This window comes from Eleutherodactylus coqui, chromosome 4 (assembly GCF_035609145.1).
Source record: "Eleutherodactylus coqui strain aEleCoq1 chromosome 4, aEleCoq1.hap1, whole genome shotgun sequence".
Taxonomy (NCBI): domain Eukaryota; kingdom Metazoa; phylum Chordata; class Amphibia; order Anura; family Eleutherodactylidae; genus Eleutherodactylus; species Eleutherodactylus coqui.
The window spans coordinates 212,380,388-212,402,515 of NC_089840.1; the positions used below are offsets into that span (position 1 = coordinate 212,380,388).

General features: G+C 43.6%; 1 protein-coding gene across 1 annotated transcript in view; it reads right to left on the bottom strand.

Moving 5' to 3' along the window:
• LOC136626012 (poly [ADP-ribose] polymerase tankyrase-2) overlaps positions 1–22,128 on the bottom strand; it is a 58,761-nt gene that overhangs the window by 29,751 nt on the left and 6,882 nt on the right. The window contains exons 2-12 of the mRNA XM_066600707.1: positions 17,132–17,356; positions 14,063–14,158; positions 11,828–11,864; positions 11,199–11,274; positions 7,769–7,863; positions 5,555–5,621; positions 4,868–5,054; positions 3,208–3,329; positions 675–766; positions 510–588; positions 126–297 (exon numbers count right to left, since the gene is read on the bottom strand). Coding sequence (XP_066456804.1) covers positions 126–297; positions 510–588; positions 675–766; positions 3,208–3,329; positions 4,868–5,054; positions 5,555–5,621; positions 7,769–7,863; positions 11,199–11,274; positions 11,828–11,864; positions 14,063–14,158; positions 17,132–17,356 — 1,248 coding nt within the window. The remainder of the gene's footprint in view (positions 1–125; positions 298–509; positions 589–674; positions 767–3,207; positions 3,330–4,867; positions 5,055–5,554; positions 5,622–7,768; positions 7,864–11,198; positions 11,275–11,827; positions 11,865–14,062; positions 14,159–17,131; positions 17,357–22,128) is intronic.

Here is a 22,128-nt window from a genome sequence, read left to right on the forward strand (position 1 = left end):
AACATTACACAATATTAGTACAAAGCACTTATTACAAACCTTTATTGAAAATGATAACAAAAACAAACATAACACAAAAATTAAATAAAATATATCTAATAGATATAAAAATAGGGAATGAGTACCCTGGAGAAGTTGTTGCACGTTCTCATTCCCCATCTGAAGGGCAGTGAAACCCTGCAGTGATATAAGTGCGGGGTCACATCCTGAGTTCAAGAGAGTTCGGCAGGTTTGTAAATGGCCGCAATGTGCAGCGCGATGGAGGCATGTCTGTCCCAAGTTGTCCAACGCATTCATCTATTGTAGAAGGGGAAAAGGACAAGGAAATGCAAATACCGTAAGCAAATGTTAGATAGGTTTTCACACCTCCCAACTTCTACAGTTTTCCTTAGATTGAAAGTACCGGTACATTATTGCACAGAGGGAAGACAGATCAGCACTCATGTCATAGGAGCCATTATAGCTGGGTCATCCTTATAGAGAAGCGCTCCAACAGGTAGACTTCCTACCTTTGCCTCGTGTTTCAGCAACACCTCGACAATATCATTGTGGCCCTTCTCTGCTGCTACGTGGAGCGACGTCAGGAAGCTTTTGTGAACAAAACAGAGAGCAAATTGGATTTTGAGAACTATTGATTCCAATAACACAGAAAAGTTACGCAGAACAAGACTTACTCTTTGGTCTTTTCATTGACATTTGCCCCTTTCCTAAGAAGCAGTTCACAGACTTGTTTCCTCTTGGGGTATGGAGATGATGCAGCAAAATGCTAGAAGACAGAATACATAAAATATTCTTTAGCTCCATGAAATTCTGCTTTCCAGTGTTTTTTGAGCCAGGTTAAAAAAATAAAAATAAAAAATAATTTCAAATTGCGTACATAATGCACAAAAAGTGTTCATGAAGTATACTTTTTTAATGGGCGTTAAATACAGACAAAACCAAACCTTTATGGGTATATGGCTGCTAGTATGCATTTGAAGCCACTTTTTTTAAATTATCGATCCCTCCTAACACAGTTTCTTCTTTTTCGCAGTATTTTGTGTCGCATGCTCAGTGAAACACACAAGTCAATGAGCCCCCAATTCAAGCATTGTTCAGATAATTTACACTGGGACTCTGATGGCACATATCAGCAACAGTGATTTTTTCTACATTGATGCCTACATGCATTTATTGGTACGACCCATAGCCTGTAAAAGGCTTTATCTGAGCAAACTTTTAAGGCCTCAAATAACCAAAAGAAAAAGTATATAAACGATGATAATTGTTAAAGATCCTTTTTTGCCCGTTTAGTAATTATGGTAACATGTATCTGCAGGTTCAGTAAGGTTCAAACAAGCACATTGTTGAGTAGCCATTTCATAATAGGAAGTGAAGTGCACATAAATAGCAAGTTATCGAAACATGTAGCATTCAGTGCAAATCCAAAAAATTAAGATACAGACCACCTCATAAGAATTCCCTTCTTAAACACTCTGAAACTACTTTTTTTATGGAAAGTACTGAAGATAAGCACGTTTTCCCTGGAGCCTTGCTTTACTGGAAAGTGAGGTCAGACGGATGACCTGTGAATAGCTTACTGTAAAAAAAAATGTTGAATCTGAGTTTTTTCACTCTACAGCCTGACATACATAGATTTTCCAGGCTTAGCAGAGGCGTTGTGGAATTCTCTCATGAGAAAGTCTAAAAATGCATTGGAGATGCTTCTAGGGTAAATTTAACTAATTCAGACTAAGAAGAGTAAAACCTTTTTGTCTCTTTACCACTGTCAAAAAAAAATACACTAACTGGCTACAGTAAATAAAATTCAAAGAATTGACACTATGTGGAGGAAAGCATTCCAGAAAGATGCAATAATTGGTCATTTCCTCCGTGATGCTCTATTCAGATCATGATTAGGGGATCCATTCTCCCATATGCCTTTTAGGATGAAAAGGAGAAATAAACATATTTCTAAAGCTGAAGGTTTCCGCTCTCACTTGTGCCACAACGTTCCCCTGGATGTTTAACAAAATAAATTAAGTAAAAAAGACACATGAGAAAATAAAAACTTTTGAATGTGACAGAGACCTAAAATGAAGGGACTACTGCTCGGCTGCTATTGTAGAGGTTCACAATCTCTATGCAGTTTTAGGCTAACTTCATACAGGCGAGGGCGATATCAGGTGTGAATCACGGCCCAATATCACACTCGCCATCCATCTGAGATCCCTCTTGATGCAAGGCGTTTTCATGTGAAAGCAGCCTCGCATCACTTCAAGGATGCAGGGAATCACGGAGTTCTCCCATTTCTTTTAATGGGGCCTGCGATGCTGCCGCCGACTCCTATGAAATCAATGGGGCTGTGATGCGAGATCACGCAGCCAGATAGAACTTACCGCAATTTGTTTCTCGCATTGCATTGTGGTGCTATGTAGGAAAAAAAAAAGCTCATGTGCATGACCAGATTCAAAGGAATGGGGTCCGTATTTGTGCATCTCGCAACGTATAAATCTAGCTCGATTTTCTCAGCCGCGTGAAGGCGGCCTTTGTTAAATCTCCTTGCTACGCCTTTAAAGAGATAGTTTAAATGGGACCCTATCCTTGGGTTTATACTGCCTGAAACATAGCTGGTATGAACCCAGGACCCATGCACAGTGCCCCATCTATGCGTTATTCTAAAAACGCTGCAAACACACTGAACGGAGCTCCCGAGTTAAAGAGGCGGGCCGCGCCAGATTCTCACTGCCCCAATCATGTAGACCGAGAGTTCTCTCCTTCTACAGAAGCAGGGGCAGAGCTGTCAGTCAACATGCTGCTTTTCACGAGAGCCAAATGTTGCTTGCTTCTGACTCGAGAGCTCTGTTCTCAAGTCCAACAAGCAAACTGTAGAGTGCATTTTTTCTGAAATGCCGCAGCGCTTCGGAACAACACAGACATGAGCAATGTGCAGATCTGTCCTGGGTTCATGCTGCCGTGATTTAGGTAGGATGAACTCCATGGCAGGTTCCCTTTAAGCCATGCTCTTCATTTCTTACTACTGCATGAATAGGTTTGCGAATATACATTTAGGTGATTTTTTTTTTTTTTTAAAAGAACAAACTTATAAAAGACACTAGAAAAAGTTACAAAATTGTGTTTTCCAAAGACGACAAAACCTTGGGAAGTACAAAGAATTCAATACATGCTCTGATCACTTTCTACGAACAAATTGAATTGGAAATTTACCAGTGCTGTCTCATGAGTCTGAGGATGCTTGAAATTGACTATTTCCAGTGAGAGATGTTTCTTAATGCGAGCGACATCTGCTTCTCTTGCTGCCAATAGCAATGAATGACCCTTAAATTCATCTAGATGAGAAGAAACAGCAAATGGAAAAAAGGATGTTGTGAGCACTTGGCTACTCTGGGCAAACAAGATCTGCACAGCAATTCCTTGCACGTTACAAAGTTAACCCCCATCCATAGGACAGGGGATTATTGATTGTTGGGGGTCGAATCATTGGGACCACCCACTGAACCCGAAAACAGGGGTCCTATAGGTCCCCACATGAATGAATTTCATTCATTTTAATAGTAGCGAGAGATGGATGAGCACTTCTACGCAGCAATTTCACACACTCCTATCAAAATTAATGATTTTCAGAGAAAAAGTGCGGACCAGGGAGGGGAGTCACGGGATGGCTCTCCGACTGCTTCTTCTTGCTTGCATTGCCAGGTCAGGCAAGTATAGCGTTGTAAGTGGACTGCTGAACCTTGGCAACTGGCATACATGATCCTATCTGATCATAAGCATCTGTACCTGAGATTCTTTTCCACCACGTAGCCCCACCCCCTTTGTATTAAGCTCCACCCATCTCAACTCTTAAAAAAAATAATAATAATAATCTTATTCCCTAACTTTACAGTTACTGTTGTCTAACTTTGCCCCCTCCCTCCTCTGGGGGTCCCAGTGCAATATGCCCCCTGACTGAAGAAATAGACATAAGGCACCAGCTTATGTTTGCAGCCGTCCGGCTTTGCAGCCAGCACTTTTATACTGACCCCGGCTCCCCGTCACCTCCCCAAACAGCACGATAACTTAGTTTATGGTGCTGTTTGTTCAATGGCGACAGCTCCCTTTAAAGAAAACACCTAAACCTTACAACTTGCAACATTTTTCAGAGATGAAATACAGAGATTCAGTTAGTTAAAGGGGTTGTCTCACGAAAGCAAGTGGGTCTATGCACTTCTGTATGGCCATATTAATGCACTTTGTAATATACATCGTGCATTAAATATGAGCCATACAGAAGTTATTCACTTACCTGCTCCGTTGCTAGCGTCCCCGTTGCCATGGTTCCGTCTAACTTCGGTGTCTTCTTGCTTTTTTAGACGCGCTTGCGCAGATGGATCTTCTCCCTTCGGCTGGTCTTGGAAGCATCTGCGTTTTGGCTCCGCCCCCTTGTACGCGTCATCGCGTAGCTCCGCCCCCATCACGTGCCGATTCCAGCCAATCAGGAGGCTGGAACCGGCACACGTCATGGGCGGAGCTACGCGATGACGCGTACAAGGGGGCGGAGCCAAAACGCAGATGCTTCCAAGACCAGCCGAAGGGAGAAGATCCATCTGCGCAAGTGCGTCTAAAAAAGCAAGAAGACACCGAAGTTAGACGGAACCATGGCAACGGGGACGCTAGCAACGGAGCAGGTAAGTGAATAACTTCTGTATGGCTCATATTTAATGCACGATGTATATTACAAAGTGCATTAATATGGCCATACAGAAGTGCATAGACCCACTTGCTTTCGTGAGACAACCCCTTTAATTGGGAAGCTGGTTCATGCCAATACATTGCCAGGAATAACAACCTATATCAAAATGGCACTCCTCAAATAGTCAATACTTACATGCTAATCGCTCCTTTAACTGTGGTGTTGGGGCCAAATCAACGGCACTTTTATTGTGGCAGTTGAGCATGTGGGGATCTGCTCCGTAACTAAGCAGGAGGGAGCACACTTCCACACGGTTCTTAGAGGCCGCTTCATGAAGAGGAGTGAATTGCCAGAGGTCCATTGCATTTACACAGGCTCCGTGCTGTAAGACAAGAAAGTCTATTTAGGTATGTCTCCATCTGGTAAGTTATGGCCGAACATCTTCATATTGTGTTTGATATGAAAATCCGTTGGATCTTAAAAAAAACATCAGATTATAAGGAATGCTACCGGACCCAATAGCAGTAACAGAAGCCATCCAATCATTACAGATCTGTTTAATAATGGCCCCAGACACTGACATGAATGGTAGTCTTTTGGGCTTCTGGTATATTGGGTGCTGCAGACTGCTTTTTCTAACGTCAAGTCAACCCTTTAATATTTTCACAATGGAACAAGGTAAATATCTGCCACTTGAACAGCACAGAGCTTGCAGAACTGTTCTGGGCTCCCGCACAACACATGGAATGGTGCTTGCTCCAGCTGATCAGCAGGGGGAGCCAGACATCAGACCCCTGCTGATCTGACTGATGTCCAATCTAGAGGATAATACATCAATATTATCCTCAGCATTTCATTAGTGAACAAACGGGATGACGTTACCTTAACCAGAAGCTCTGTCACTTCAAAGTGTCCATAAGAGCAAGCATTGTGAAGAGGCACTAGATCTCTAGAAAGGAAGAGAAATAGAGAACGGTCTCAATATACTATAATACAATCAATGAATCACATACATATCAGTTTAAGGCTAAGCACATACAAGCATATCTCGCAGCGTGCCACCTGTGAGAAACACTAGTGCGGCATGCAGTAACACACAATGACATCCTGTACTTGGTGATTGCATGCAGCCAATCACCATTTACTATCTTGGCATGTATACGTGTGTAAAACGTGGCAAGATAGAACATGCTGCGACCTTTCTTCTGAGCAGCAACATGGCCGCCTATTGGAGATTGGTACAGCGTATTTCGTGCACAGAATACTCTATACTAACATGCTCGTGTGAGACAGCCCTTAGGGTGAACTAAATGCAGCACTTTCCAACGAGACGTAGTATCTTAAGGCCCATTTACCGCAACCATTATTGTTCACAATTTAATCAAATGATGGCATATGAGCAATAATAGTTGCGCGTAAACGCTGTCATCATTCACTCTTCGGCTGAATGATGATTTTAAGGGGAGCTTAAAATCCATCCTTCAGCCGGAGAGAGACAATAGGGACCGCAGGTTGCACGTGAGTCAGAGATTAAATTGTATTCTGGGGACAGCCTGGGCAAGAACAATTGAGCTGTGTGCAGAGCTCAGACCAACTGCTGTGCTTTGCAAACTCCAGGAGGCCCTTTTACACGCAAATGAAGCGGATGTGTGTTAATTAACAATAATGTCCATTAACACTTTATGCAAAATGATCACTAAAACTGTCAATTTTTCAATTGTTTGAAAGATTGTCTTTGCGTGTTAATGGGCCTTTAGAGTACAACTTGTCTATGATAACACTGCTATTCTCAGGCCTATTCAGATATGTACCACAACTTCCTCCTCATAAACATGATGATCTAATGCTTACTTATAAGTAAAAATCGTTAAACCACAACCATGTCACAGAAGCTAGACACAAAACAAAAAAGCACAGATGGTGAAATTCGCTGCACTATACAATTCTATGGAAATATTACAATTACAGTTGACCTAAATCTGAAATTCTCATAGGAATAAAAGCAGTCGTGTTTCTGGGTAATCAGCATGGCAAATAGCCACAGGAACACAATCTGCATGGGTCAAATGAACCTACATCCACAGACGGCATGAGCTCAGCTATGTATCTGATAACAGATTAGGTCTCTGGAAACGCTGCTTAAAAGGAAATGTATCCATCACTGGTTAAATATGGACTCTGAACCATGAGAATTTTACAAAAAAATTCAATACTAGAGGATCTGCCAAGAAAAGTTTTAGTCTAGACACTAATTTCTCAAGCTTCTTTAGCAAGAAATGGCTGTCTTAGCTGATCCGCGTTCCACAGCATCCAGTATAGAGACTTTTTTGCAATTGTTTTACATAATTGACCAAAGTATAAAAAGGGCAAGATTTTCCAATTACATCAATAGATGGCAAAACCTGCGCCTTCTGCAAAAGTCATTGAGGTCTCTTACCAATAGCTACCAAGACCTCATATGGCCCAGTGGCAAGTGTGAGGAGATCATCTTAAGAGGCTTTTAGAATTAACATATTGCACTGCAATTCCATAAACGCAAACTGATCATTAACTGGAAATTATTCAACATGTTTTCTATTGGATAATGTCCATTTACAATACGAGCCATCATAGAAATATCCTAGAAATAAAAAATGTGTAGATAGGACCAAAATTAAATAAGGGTGCATCTGATAACAAATCCCAGAATACGGCCTCCTGCACATGGGCGGAAATTTCACGACAGGATTTCCCGTAGAATTTCTGCCCGTGCCTGCCGCAATAGGACTGCATTAGATAATGTAATCCTATGCAGGCAGCCGCGATTTGACCGCGTGAAAACTCGCACGGCTAACAAATCGTGGCATGTCCCATTACTGTGCGAGCCTCACAGAGGCCCGCACAGAAACATCACGGCTCACGTGCCAGCTCAGCTCTGCGCATGTGCCAGCAGGGGGCGGCAGCCAGCACATAGCAGAGTGGAGACTGCAGAGCAGGTGAGTCGCGGTGGTCACTGCAGGGGCACGGCTCGCATTCTCGCAGCGGGATCCGACCTGGCCGTCTGCAGGAAGCCTAAACTATAATACTAGTGCGCCTGCAAAATAAGTGTACCCATACCCTTTATCCTTGGCGTGTACATCTGCTCCATGTTGAAGTAACAGCTGCACAATTTTGACACGGTTATAGCCTGCAGCTAAGTGAAGGGGTGTTGACTGTAGATAAAAGAAAAAAAAGAATACAGACATATACATTCCCTTTTTTTTCAATCAGTCAATTAAAAGCTATGAATTCTTTAAAGCATACAAAGATTAACTATTTTAAAAGTTTTAAGCTTTTGCATAAAAAAGGTACAATGTATACAAAAACTGGTACATTCATTCTACAAATTTCTTATTTACTTAGGTGGGGTCCACACAGGGCGCCGTTGCAGTAGAATTTCCGTGTGGACTGAAATTCTGCGGCATTTACAGTAGCAGCAAAGTGGATGAGATTTTGAAAATCATGTCAACAAACTGTGCAATTTGACTTGAGGTGCGGAATTCAATTCCGTGACATGTCAATGTTATAGCTGCAGAATTCATCTCCTCTCAGTGAGGCGGTGAATTCTGCACAGAAATTTGCGATAAAGCCTGGGTTTGGAGGCCGGCCCTCTGCGGCTGATTTGCAGCGGAATGCCTGCTGGGGACATTCGCTGGAAATTAACCCTGTGTGGACTCTGCCTTAAAGGGGTTGTCCCGCGATAGCAAGTGGGGTTAAGCACTTCTGTATGGCCATATTAATGCACTTTGTAATATACATCTTGCATTAAATATTGGCCATACAGAAGTTATACACTTACCCCCCTCCGGTGCTGGCGTCCCCGTCTCCATGGCGCCGACCAAAGCCGCCTTCTGCCTGGATTAGACGCGCTTGCGCTAAAGGGGCCGCTCCGGCGTGCTCGCGCCGCACAGGTCTTCTGCGCATGCGCAGAAGACCTCTGCAGCGCGAGCACGCCGGAGCTGGACAGAAGAGGGCAGACTGCGAAAGCGCGTCTAATCCAGGCAGAAGGCGGCTTTGGTCGGCGCCATGGAGATGGGGACGCCAGCACCGGAGGGGGTAAGTGTATAACTTCTGTATGGCCAATATTTAATGCACGATGTATATTACAAAGTGCATTAATATGGCCATACAGAAGTGCTTAACCCCACTTGCTATCGCGGGACAACCCCTTTAATGATCTGATGGGCTCAGGAAACCTGAGGACTAATGGCCTTTTTACACACAACCATAATCCTTTAGTTTATCACTGGATCGTGTGAAGCTCAATGATTCCTCATTGTAATTAATGCCAGCGACTAAATGAGTGATCATTTTTTTTGCTTATCATTTTATGGGGGCATAAAAATCAAACGACAATCGGCCCTTGTGAACAGGCAGGTGTTCATTCATGAATGACTGTCTGTTCTCTGTTGAGATCTTCCTCCATTCACTGAAATTTGCTCTTCTATGAAAGCACAGAAGTGTCAATCAATGGGGCGACTGTCAGACGCTCAAGCAGCCGACAGTCATGCTGTGTATAAGGACCTGAAGGTATAAACACATGAATTAAGCAGTAAAAAGCGCCTCACATTCCAGAGGTCGTGGTCACGTCTGAGATGTGCAGCCTTTATTCCTTCCTGTACTCAAGGAAGCAGGAGAAATGCTAAAGGTGTTTACGCACACGTCGCTCATATGTACAATATGACATTATGTGAATTTGTAAATACATGCACATGATTACTTTAGATGGTCACAACTGCAGTTGTTCAGGAGTACATAAAAAATTTTTGGTTTTGTAAATGCATTCACTCAACGGTCTGACAATTAACCACCCATTTAGACTTAGCAGCTCCGCCTCTACCATCTGATTATGATTACGATTTTATCACAATATCGAGGAATTGCCAAATGTAAGAACACATTGTTAGGGTTTTTTTCTAAGAGCAGCAGCAAAAGTTTCACAAGTAATAATTTGCCAAATTGTACTTGTAAATAAAGTTTGTAAAGGTACCAAGTAAAGTTTTAAGAAGTTGTCCCACGAAATAAAGTTATCCCCTCTCCTGTTAATAGGGAATAACTATTTCATCAGTGGGGGTCTGACTGCTGGGGAACCTGACTGATTACAAGAATTAAGCTCCCAAAGGACCCTGTATAAATAGAGCAGTGATCACATAAGCGCTCGACTATCACTCTAAGTCCCAATGAGATCAATGGAGCAGCTGTGTGCATTCATTGGGGGGACCTTTGGGACCCTTGATCTCTTGGGGGTTCCAGAATTTGTACTCCAATGATAATACAGTCATACCTCTACTTTCGTTGCCTTCTGCTTTCGCTGGTTTTCAGTTTCGACAATTCTTCCATTTACTTTCGCCGGCTGCTTCTGTCCAAGCACAGTCATTTGTGGATTGCTCCGATCGCAGCCATTCATGAATGAATGGCTGCAATTGGAGCATCCAGCGCTAGCTGCGATTGGCTGAGTGGGCTGTCACTTAGCTGACTCAGCCAATCAGAGCAATCTCTGCTGGCTTGACAAGTGCCCAGCAGCCTGCACGAAAGGCCAAAAAGCACCCCCCGAGACACCAATGGCACCTGCAAGGTGAGTATTTTTTTTTTTCTCCTCCTAGGTAGTGTAGCTAGGGTGTTTAGTGCTGCCAAAACGCGGTACCAAGTTGTGCCACGTTTTCAGCAGCGCTGTAACTGCTGCCCATTCATTTCAATGGGCAACGCAGGGCCGTAAACGCTTGTGTGAACACCCCCATTGAAATGAATGGGAGTGTTGTACAGCGTTTAGCTCTGCGCTGAAAAAGCAGCACTAAACGCTGTACAAAAATGTGGTTTGGTGTGTTTTTTTGGGATGTCTAGAACAAATTAATTGCATTTACATTGATTCCTATGGAAATAATTGCCTCGAGTTTCACTGTTTGCTTTAAGTTTAGCCTATTGTTTTCGAACGGACCAACCAAACTAGGTTTGACTGTTTAAGTATCCCCTATGCTGTAGATGGGGAGGAATAACTTATTTCTTGGGACAATCCCCTTTAAGTGTTTAGGTCTTTCCTGCATGCTAGATGAGCAGATACTAATCCACGTAGCTCTTCTGAAACCCTAGGGTTTACATATAGGGGGCATAATTGTGCAGCAAGGACTCTTTGAGGCAGACTATTGGAGTAAGAACTCTGCATAGAATTCTTGCCCTTGTCAAAATCATCATCAGGATCATTTGCTTGCTAAAAGTGCCAAATGTCATTTGTAAAGATTTTAGGCATTTACACTAGACCCCATTCTCACAGCCTTCTTTTTTGATCATTGTAGGATCCACCCAATTTCATCTACTTTCTCATGATGGAAAGCTTGTACATGGACTGCAAAGAGAAACATCTACTTGTCTTAAAGAGGATCCATCCACACGCGATATAAGGGGGTGAAATTACATGTATGATGAGAAAACATCCAGAGAGGAAGCTGCAGATGCTTTTACAACTAATAACTAGTTCAACAAGATATCAGTAATGTCATGTGGAGTCTTTTACCTTTCTTCCATCGCTGGCATGGGAATTTACATTAAGGGGTGTTAGCAGAGCCATCATTTTCTCCTCATTTCCACTTCTAAAAGATAAAGTTATAGGAAAAATCTTTAATATCAGTGCAGAATATCACAGACAACACTTATAATATAGGAGCTGCCATGCCAATCTCCTGAAACCCCCAAAAAGAATGGATTTTGCTAGGGAAATATATTATGATCTGATCATTTCCCTTATAGTGGTGGCTGCAGCGGAAATTAAGTATGAAGGGTATGTCCACATATTGTGGAGAAAATCAGTGAAAATGCATAGAACGATTTTGGTGCAGAAGAATCCCCTCATTGCACTTCAGTTAAAGAGTTCTACAACAGAGTGTGCAACTGATCTGAAAATCCACAGCATGTCTATCCTCCGCCGTGGATATTTCTGCTGTGAGTGAATGAAGTGGATTTAATCTCCCATGCAGCAAAAATACTGAGATGGCAGCCATTAATTTGCAGCCATTTTCCAGTGGCTCTCCAAACTGATGTGCCGAGGAGCCCCGTCTACTGTGTTGATCTGTATCAACAGGATGTATGGAAAGGTGTCTTACGGATAGGAAAAATCAATTTCTCATTACATTTAGGCCTACATACCGAGCACTTTCCAACAGCTCATCCTTCTTGTATTCCCCTAAAACGTAGAAAGAAAAAAAATTAGAACATAGAGAGAAATGAAAACAGTTATAATAAGGAGTGCAACACAGGACAAAGCAATCTAAAGTAGAACTACATATTTTAAAAACTTTTGACACGTCAGAAGTTCTAGATGCTCAGACCCCAACTAGCTCTAAAACACATGGACATGAGTGATGTGATGTGCTCGTTCGTCTGTCACTGAGTAGTGTACGAACACAACACATTTCTGTGAAGCCTATATACAGCAGCTCCAAGCAGTGACAGAAATAACCAAACAGGCACAGTGCTCAAATGAGTGTTTCTGCCTATTCTTTTTAGCAATTCATGGAGCCCTCAGCACCAGAACATGCACCATCCAAACCTCTGACATGTCAAATGCTTTTTTAAAAAAAAACAACATTTAGTCACCCTTTAAAGCAGGGGCATCAAACTCATTTTCACCAAGGGCCACATCAGTCTTATGGGTGCCTTCAAAGGGCCGATTATAATTGTAAGACCGTATACTAACAGTGACCTCCCATAGTGGCTGCAGTAATAATAGTGACCCAAGTAGTAATAGGGTCCCCATAGTGGCCCCAGTAGTAAGTGACCCCAATAGTGATACAGACCCCCATAGACTCCTATGAGAGCTGCAGAAGAGGGGACGTGTGAGGGAGTTTAGCACCGCGTCTGCTAAACTCCCACCCTCTCCCTCCTCCTCTCTATCTCTTGCTGGCTGTTTGCAATGGTAGGGGCAGGACAGGGCGGGAGATAGTGTGCCAAGCTCCTGCCCCCTCTCCGCCCCTTGTCGACTGTCGGCAATGGGAGGGGGCGGGAGCTTAGCACACTAGCTCCCACCCCCTCCCCTTGCAGAGAGCCGTCGAGGGGGCAGGTAGTTTAGCAGAGCTAAACTCTCCCCCTCCGCCCCGACGGTATCCTAGGCTCTCGGTATACTCGCCGGACCGGGCCATCTGAACCGTGGATGGGAGATGCAGACGTGACTTGGTCATGGCTGCCTCTCGTTCACACGATTTTCAGTCGCCATGACACGGCTGACCAAAAATCACTGCACTCGTGTGAAAGAGCCCTTAGCTTGTTGCATGGCTGGCGGGACACAGAAAATGAGGCGGCGGTCCACATTTGGCCTGTGGTCCTTGTGTTCGACACGGGATACTGTCAGAATATGGAAAGTTAGCAGGCACCATAGTGCCATGCGTCACATGGCACACAACGTATCTGCTCAAAAAGGAAAAGCTGTATAGCTTTAAAAACTCACTTTTATGTTTTGGCACAGTGTATGAAAAACACTGACCCACCCGGAAAAACAAATGACCCACCCGGAGTCATGGAGGCGGGCCGCCAGCACCTGCGTCACAGAGTCCTGCCTTTGTTCATACCGCCTCCTTCGCTCAGCCGTTGGCATCAGCACAAACAACGATGAAATCCTGTGCTTGCGCTGCTTGGCTCTCCTGAGTGCTCTATCCTAGAGGACCCGGTGCATGAGTCACTGACGTCGAGATGTAAAAACACCTTGACCTGAGTTTGCATGTCTGCTTCCGACTGGGGCCCAGTGTTGCAGAGTGCAAGTGTGGGATTTCACCACTGCTTACACTGACATCAGCAGCTAGAGGAGGTGGTCGAGAGAAGGAAGGGGCAGAACAAAGGCAGGACCCTATGGCTCAGGGTGCTAAAGGCCCACCTTTGTTACTCGAGGCGGGCTGTTTTGCATACAAGGTGCCAAAACATAAAAGTTTTTAAAGTTATTAAACGGCTTTTTCTTTTTACATAGATATGTTTATGTCATGTGCCATGTGATGCATGGCGCCTGCTAATTTTACATATTCTGGTGACAGAATCCCTTTAAGCAAACTCTTGTCACTGTAACGTTATAAACTTTTTTTTTTAATTGAAAGTGAAAGAAGGTGAAAACAAAAGTATTGATTTCCTAAGAGAAATGGTTCCTGTGACTCAAGACTGGTGGCCAAGATTTGTACCATCACCTTAATTTACACTTCAACAAAAACACTGCATTCAATAAGGCAACATTGTCAACTATTAATTTTATTTCAAATCTTGGCACAATCTCCAGGAGCCTCTTAAGGAACACAAAATGCAATCAAAACAGATTACAAATTAATTCCCTTGTAAGACTGAAGAATCAGATACATTCTGCAAACTAAGACACTTAAGCAACTAACTACTTCAAAGCGTTACCTGTCAGCACCGCCTTTGCTGATGGATCCGATAAATCCAAAGCAGTCCTGCTGTCTGTATTGCGGATTGTTGGATCTGCTCCATGCTGAAGCAGCACTAGAAGAACAAGATTTATAAAAATGTGTTTAACACCGTCATATTAGATAGAGACAAAAAAACTGACATCAGGTCAAGAAAGGGGAAGAAACAAGGTTACAAACGAAAAGGTGGAACTAATTATCCCAAAAACTATTCTACCGAGTATACTGAACATGACAGAAGATTTACTTATAAATGCATTTATGGAAAATGCACAAAAAAAAAATAAAAATATTCAGAAAACTGCTGCATAATATACGTTATACGAGGGGCGTTCATTAAAGATTTCCCCTGACCCACTTCTATTTATTGCAGGATGCTGAAACGGCACATGTGTAATGATACAAGTCTCTATAGGTTATGCTCTAATTTGCAACTCTGAACTGATCACAGTCTTTCTTTTACTAGTGCTGAAGTGGTGCGAGGCCTGATAATGGACCCAGTGGAATACAGAGCAGTCATCAAGTTCATTTACTTGAAAGGATGCACAGCAAGAGAGACGTTCGATGAGATGAAAGAGGCTTATGGGGAGGATTCCCCATTATATGATGTAGTCAAGAACTGGCATCGTCAATTCGAATGTGGTCGGACTATGGTGGAAACAGCTCCAATTCCAGGGCGTCCCCAATCCACTATCGATGCACACCTTCCAGCAAGTGGAGGCTGCCATTTTGGAAAATTGCCACTTAACCATTCGCAACCTAGCGCAAAATGTCAAGATTAGTGTGGGGTCCATGGGAAAAAAAATCATCCAAGACCATCTTTATACGCATAAGGTATCCACTTGCTGGGTTCCCTGGCTTCTCACACCTTTGCAGAAGCAGGAACAAGTGGAATGTTGCCAGGCTCTTTTGACAATGTGCCATGGAAATCAGGAGGACTTTTTCAACAGACTGATCACACAGGATGAAAGCTGGGTCATCACTATGATCTGGAGACTAAAGTCCAGTCAATGCAATGAAAGCATTCAGACTTACTGCCTCCAAAGGCGGCACATGCCAAACCCTCAGCAGGCAAGGTCATGCCCACGGTCTTTTGGGACCAGCATGGAGTAGTCTTGATGGATTTCCTAGCGGGAAGCCATCAAAACCAAGAGACGTGGCATGCTCACCAAAGTTGTCAGACTTCTGCAAGACAATGCCCCAGCTCACAACAGGTGAAAGCATGCTGCTGCGACTATGAAATTCTACTGCATCCCCCTTATTCATCCGACCTCGCACAATCAGACTTCCACCGCTTTCCAAAAATGAAGTCATTTTTGAAGGGCAAGCATTTGCCAGATGATTTCCAAAGTCACAAAGTGTTTACAGTTGCATAAAGAGAGGCAACGGTTATCCCTATCTTCAAAAAAGGGAAGAAGGCGAATCTAGGAAACTACAGGCCTGTGAGCCTGACTTCTGCACCAGGAAAGATCTTTGAACAAGTTATTAACCAGCATGTGTGCAAGCACTTGGATAAAAATGGAGTAAATAACGAGAGCCAGCATGGGTTTGTAACAAACAAGTCATGCCAGACAAATCTAATTTCCTTCTATGATAGTATTACTGACTGGGTTGATCAGGAAAATGAGGTGGATTTAGTATATCTTGACTTTAGTAAAGCATTTGACAAAGTATCTCATACCATACTTATTGAAATGACCAAATATGGGAATGACAAGTCAACTGTTAGGTGGATTCACAACTGGCTGAGTGATCGTACTCAAAGAGTGGTCATAAATGGCTGCACATCCAAGTGGAAGAATGTATCGAGTAGGGTACCACAAGGCTCTGTCCTAGGCTCAGTGTTGTTCAACATTTTTATAAATGATCTGGAGGAGGGAATTGGTGGGAAACTGATCAAATTTGTCAACGACACAAAGCTAGGAGAGATAGCTAACACTAGGGAAGAGAGAGAGTATTCAAAAGGATCTAGAAAAGTTTGAACAGTGGACGGCAACTAACAGAATGGTATTTAAACATGCAAAGTCCTACGTCTGGGCAAGAAAAAATGAAAAAAAGCACATACATAATGGGAGGAATTGAGCTAAGCAGCAACACATGTAAAAAGACTTTAGTATACTAATAGATCATAGACTGAACATGAGTCAACAATGTGATGCAGCAACCAAAAAGGTAGACACAATTCTGGGATGTATTAAGAGAAGCATAGAGTGTAGATCACGTGAGGTAATTATCCCCATCTACTCTTCCTTAGTCAGACCTCATCTGGAATACTGTGTCCAGTTCTGGGCACCCCACTTTAAAAAAACAAAAAAAAACAAAACATCAACAAACTGGAGCAAGTTCAGAGAAGAGTTACCAAAATGGTGAGCGGTCTGCAAATCATGTCCTATGAGGAACGGTTAAAGGATCTGGGAATGTTTAGCTTGCAAAAAGAAGGCTGAGAGAACTTAATAGAGGTCTACAAATATCTGAAGGGCTGTCACACTGCAGAAGGATCAACCCTATTCTCATTTGTACACATTGAAAGACTAGAAGCAATGGGATGAAGCTGAAAGAGGGAGAAAACACAAATTAGATATTAGAAAAAAACTTTCTGACGGTGAGGATGATCAATGAGTGGAACAGGTTGCCACGGGAAGTGGCGAGTTCTGCTTCAATGGAAGTGTTCAAACAAAGGCTGCACAAATATCTGTCTGGGATGATTTAGTGAATCCTGCACTGAGCAGGGGGTTGGACCCGATGACCCTGGAGGTCCCTTCCAACTCTACCATTCTATGAAGTGTGTCCCCCTAGGTGGCACCTATGTATAGAAGGACTAATAACTGTGCCAAGTTTAATTGCTCTCAGTTCACAGAATGTGGGTCAGGGGAAATCCCCTCATATCAATACAAACTTGAGAAGTCTTACTATGACAATTACATGCTACATAGTAAAACATAAAAGAGGACAGTAAATAAAACTGTGAAGTACTTGTTATCTAGTCATGTTACATTATGCACCGTGGCATCTACCCGTCATTTGCTGTTTCATAAACAAGCATACCTACCTATACAGACATCTATTTTGCCCTTGATAGCGGCTTCATGGAGAGGGGTATAATTCCAATTATCGCGGGCATTAGGATCAGCGCCATGTCTCAGTAGGAGATTGACAACTTCGGCATGACCGAAAGAACAGGCATTGTGGAGAGGAATAAGGCCGCCATCATCGCGGGCGTGGACATTGGCACCGCTTTGCAGTAAATATTCCACTACATCCTTCCGTCCAAATCCTTGGAGACAACAAAAAAACATAATCGGCTTTCAGTAATAATTAAGAATTTACATAGTTAAAATCAAGTATAACATTGTTGCACTGTTACAAAATTGCAGGAGGTTCCACTAATTAATACTGTAATTTGTTTGGCTAGTTCTATATACAATGTAATCATTGTGAAATTAGATGTTTTGCAACTTTATCACCAATTTCAAAATCTCTGGTTACAGTCAGTGAAAAGAAACAGTCACCCCGACGTTGTTCTGCTTATACAGCTGATGGGTTTGTTACACAGCAGCAACACAAGGTTTTCTCCTGTCTGCGACTCAGTCGTCGTGTATACACAGGCAGGTGCGATATTGGGCTGAGAAACGGGGATCAATATTGCGCTCGTAAATCTGACATTTTATACGCGATTGCGAGAAACACACATAGCTGTACATGCAATTCCAACACAAAAAAAATATTGCACGTTGTTCTAATAGTAAAAATCCAAAAAATGGGCCGCACTCACATGAAAAAAAAACAGTTGCATGAATGTGCGAATGCAGTGCAATTTTTTTGGTCTCTTATCGGAACTAGTTGGAGATTCGCCCAGCAGAATCGCCCAAAAAGAGGACATGATGGGATTTTATCAATACTAACAATATTGGTGCAAGCCAAAAATGGGTTTCATATCCGTGCGAGATTTGTGCGTATCACAGCACACAAATCCTCCCCGATTTTCTCGGCCGCCTGCAAACGGCTATTGGAGAGAGAAAAAAAACAACCAACTTTTATTTCTGTTTTAGGCCTCCTGTCCATGGGTGATTTTTTCACTGCGTTTCCCACGGCGATAATCCGGCCGCAGGAAATTCAGTAAACGCTTTCCATAGACTACTATGGAATGCGCAGTCCTACTGTCCACAAGTGAAGAATCTAAGAGATTCTCTGCTCATGGGATTTATATCGCAGCATGCTGCGATTCGCCGTGGTGAGCCTATTTGTTAGATAGGCTCAGCGCGGAGAGCTGTCAGCTCTCCCCTGCTCCCCGGCGGCAATCTGCCGCAGGATATCGCCACACCCGTGGACAGAAGGCCTTAAAGGGGTTGTCTCACGAAAGCAAGTGGGGTTTTACACTTCTGTATGGCCATATTAATGCACTTTGTAATATACATCGTGCATTAAATATGAGCCATACAGAAGTTATTCGCTTACCTGCTCCGTTGCTGGCGTCCCCATCTCCATGGCTCCGTCTAATTTTGGGATCTTCTTGCTTTTTTTAGACGCGCTTGCGCAGAAGGGTCTTCTCCCTTCTGGACGGTCCGGGCACGAGCGGCGTTCTGGCCCCGCCCCCTTCTACGCATCATCGCGTAGCTCCGCCCCGTCACGTGTGCCGATTCCAGCCAATCAGGAGGCTGGAATCGGCAATGGAACGCACAGAGCCCATGGTGCACCATGGGAGAAGACCCGCGGTGCACCATGGGAGAAAACCGCAGTGCATCCATGGGAAAGGACCGGCGGCCATCTTGGGAGAAGAATTTTATAAGTTCATCTTTCATCACATCGGTGAGTAGCAAGCGGTTTAAAAACCGCTTTAAAATGCTATTTTATGCCAGGGGAGTGACAGGGGGAATGGGCTAATTTCAAATTTTGATGTTTTGCCTCGGGACAGCCCCTTTAATTACATCTCTGCCCCAAAAATGGAACAGACAGATGGAGCAACAACTGACGCCTCAACTGAAGTGTGAACGCGACTCTTCTACAGGTACCTTGTGTAAGGGGAGCGTTCATTAGTATACTGATACATGTGTTCTAGATCGTTTGCAGCAATGTGACCTTCTTTTGAAATGTTATGAGACAACTCCCTTTTAAACATTCATGTTGCATCACTGAGGTTTTTTGCCTTCTTCTGGATCAACACTGGAGGGGTAACAGGCTGAACATGGTGGACAAGTCTTTTTTCAGCCTTACATACTAGGTTCCTATCATGTCAGAACTTTCTCACGGTCATTACCACCTGATAGATGGGACTGCGATCTCTATAGGGGAGCGTTCTAATATTCCATATGGACAGCATCAGGTCCTCTGCAGGGAACAAGTACATAAAAGCACTTCTGAAAACTCATCTGTGCTGCAAGAACATTAGAGAAAACAAACAGTAGCCTGCGCCTGCCAAGAGCGAAACGTGCATTTCATCAGCCCTTTGGAAAAAAAATATATATATAACGGAAAATTGTGTTAATCATGTCAAATCCCCACAAGTGTCCACAAACAGGGCTGCATACACAGACTAAAACCGTGTCCGGAAAAATGGCTGCACTGTTGGTAGGAACCAGAGTCCACGGTCATCCTTCCACTCCAGCTTAGGAACTGTAAGCCGAAGTGTCCTGCGGGCAACAAGGCCGGTGATCTTCTGAGTATTCGTAATGAGAGGCCAGTAGAGCAAAGTCCACTGCCCTCGTTGGTTCAGGCGTTGGTGCATTGTGCTGCAATGGAGCGATCAGCATACAGGAAAAAGCTGAACTTCATGTAATTACACCATTATCAAATCAGACAATCCGTAATTGTAATGAATTTAGCAGTTCAAAATCTTTATGTAATTAATATCTAGCAGAAGACAAATTGTTCGGCACTTGCAGACTACTTCTTGGCATGTCGCTGCATCGCCACCGCACACGCCGGCAGCTACTCGGGGGTGGCAGTCACATCCATGGAGCTTATTCATCAGCACGCTGCTAGAATTAACCTTCGCTCTTCCACAACAGCTTTCCACTACATATGGGAACATGACTGCGGGGGGCTCCACCCAAACCTGTTGAAGTGGGTGAAGACGAAGTTCGGGGTAGGATCTTCCACGCAGACATATCCGAATACTTTTTTCTATGGACCTCACTTTGCTGTGGCATGTGCTCCAATACACAGACAAATCCTTTACTCCCAATTCTGTATCCAGCCACTGTATACTGTCACATTAGGGGTCACTGCACTTGTGGTAATAGTATAACTAGTGTGATAACTAGCAAAAGTGCAAAGAACTATCTGAAAGACATTTTTGTGCTGAAAAATCCTCTAAATTTCCGACCAATGGGGTCTCTCGTCCTTCTAATTTGCTGTCTGATTCCTATGAAGTCAGTCTCTGGTACTCTTAATTGCAAGAGCAGGTCTCATTGAAATCAAGTTGCTGCCTAGATTATTAAGTGATTTACAGTCCTAGTGCTACTGGAATCACATCTACACTGCTCAGTACTTTCTAATTGTGCTACATGCTGAGGTTATTTACGTGTGTGCGCTACAGAAATTCAGGGAACGAAATCTCCTTTTTTCCCCATGTGCAGTGTACAGACACATAACAGCAGTCTTCACCCACTAGCTCAGCGAAATCTGAAAACTAGAACTACGGCCTGCAGAGGGCAAAGCTGGTGAAACCCGCAGGATACAAGTCACATAAAGGTTAGAAATAGTGTTATCCCTCATGTAGAGACAGTATTCTGATAAATCTTCTGAATTAATTTTTCCAATAATTTGGATTAAAAGGCCCAATCTAGACATTGTATAAGGTCCAGCCCATTACTCCTCCTTCAAACGTTACACTGGCACGTACATCATGCTGGCAATCACCAAACCCTGATTTGCCTGCCAGACAGTGAAGTGACTAACCAGTGATGACGTGCTTTACGCCACTTCAGCCAACAACTTGACATTTGAGCACAGTGATCTCAGGCTTGTGTCAACATTGCTTCCAGTAGTCATTTAGAATGAAGTAGTGATGGTATCCATCTAGTCCAACTCAGTAACAAGCAGGCGGATTATCAGAAGACGTCGCACAGGAGGATAAGGCCTCATGTCCACGGGGAAAATCAGGCCCGCTTCGGATTCTCCATGGAGAATCCGTAGCGGGTCCCTCCTGCCCCGCAGACATGAGGGCTGAAAATAAGAATAAACTTACCCGCAGCGGACCGGGCACGTCTTCTCTTCTTCACGGCCGGATCTTCTTTCTTCGGCCGGCGGATGTACTCAGCACGCAGGCAGTGTGCCGCGCGCATGCGCCAGGCACATCCGCCGGCCCGAAGAAAGAAGATCCGGCCGTGAAGAAGAGAAGACCTGCCCGGTCCGCTGCGGGTAAGTTTATTCTTATTTTAGGTCTCCCGCGGATCTGGACGGCTTCCATAGAAGCCTGCGGGAGCCGTCCCTGCGGGAGACCCGCACGAAAATGGAGCATGTCACATTTTTTTCATGCTCCATTTTTTTTTTTTTAGTTCACTTTTATTGACCATCCGCGGGTATTTATCTACCCGCGGGTGGTCAATGCATCCCTATGGGGTGCGGATCCGCATGCGGGTGATCCGCTGCGGATTTTAAATCCTATTTTGCTCGTGGACATGAGGCCTAAAGCAGGGATTTTATTGCAGATATATTTTCCCTATCCAAGCCCAAACCGTTTCCAGCCCTGATGTCATTTCGCTCATCTTCTTCACATCTGCATGGACAGTAGACTATGGGGTATATTCTCAATACAAGGTGTTACATCGGATATTGGCGTAAAACAGTCTGCAGCTTGAAAGCTGAATTCATGGGGGATAAAGCAACTAGAACAAAAATCGATGAGCAACAGTAAATTAAAACATTCTTTCGTACAAAAGAAAAACCTCCGGGCTATTGATCTTAGTGGCCTTGGAGAACCGTAACAGATCTATTCTCACTTGACAAAGAGTACGTACACTTTTTTGGGGGGTGGGGGAAAAATTCTGTTTTCGCTTGAATGCATGTATTTTGAGCAGTCAATCATTTTTGCAGTAGGGTTTAGTA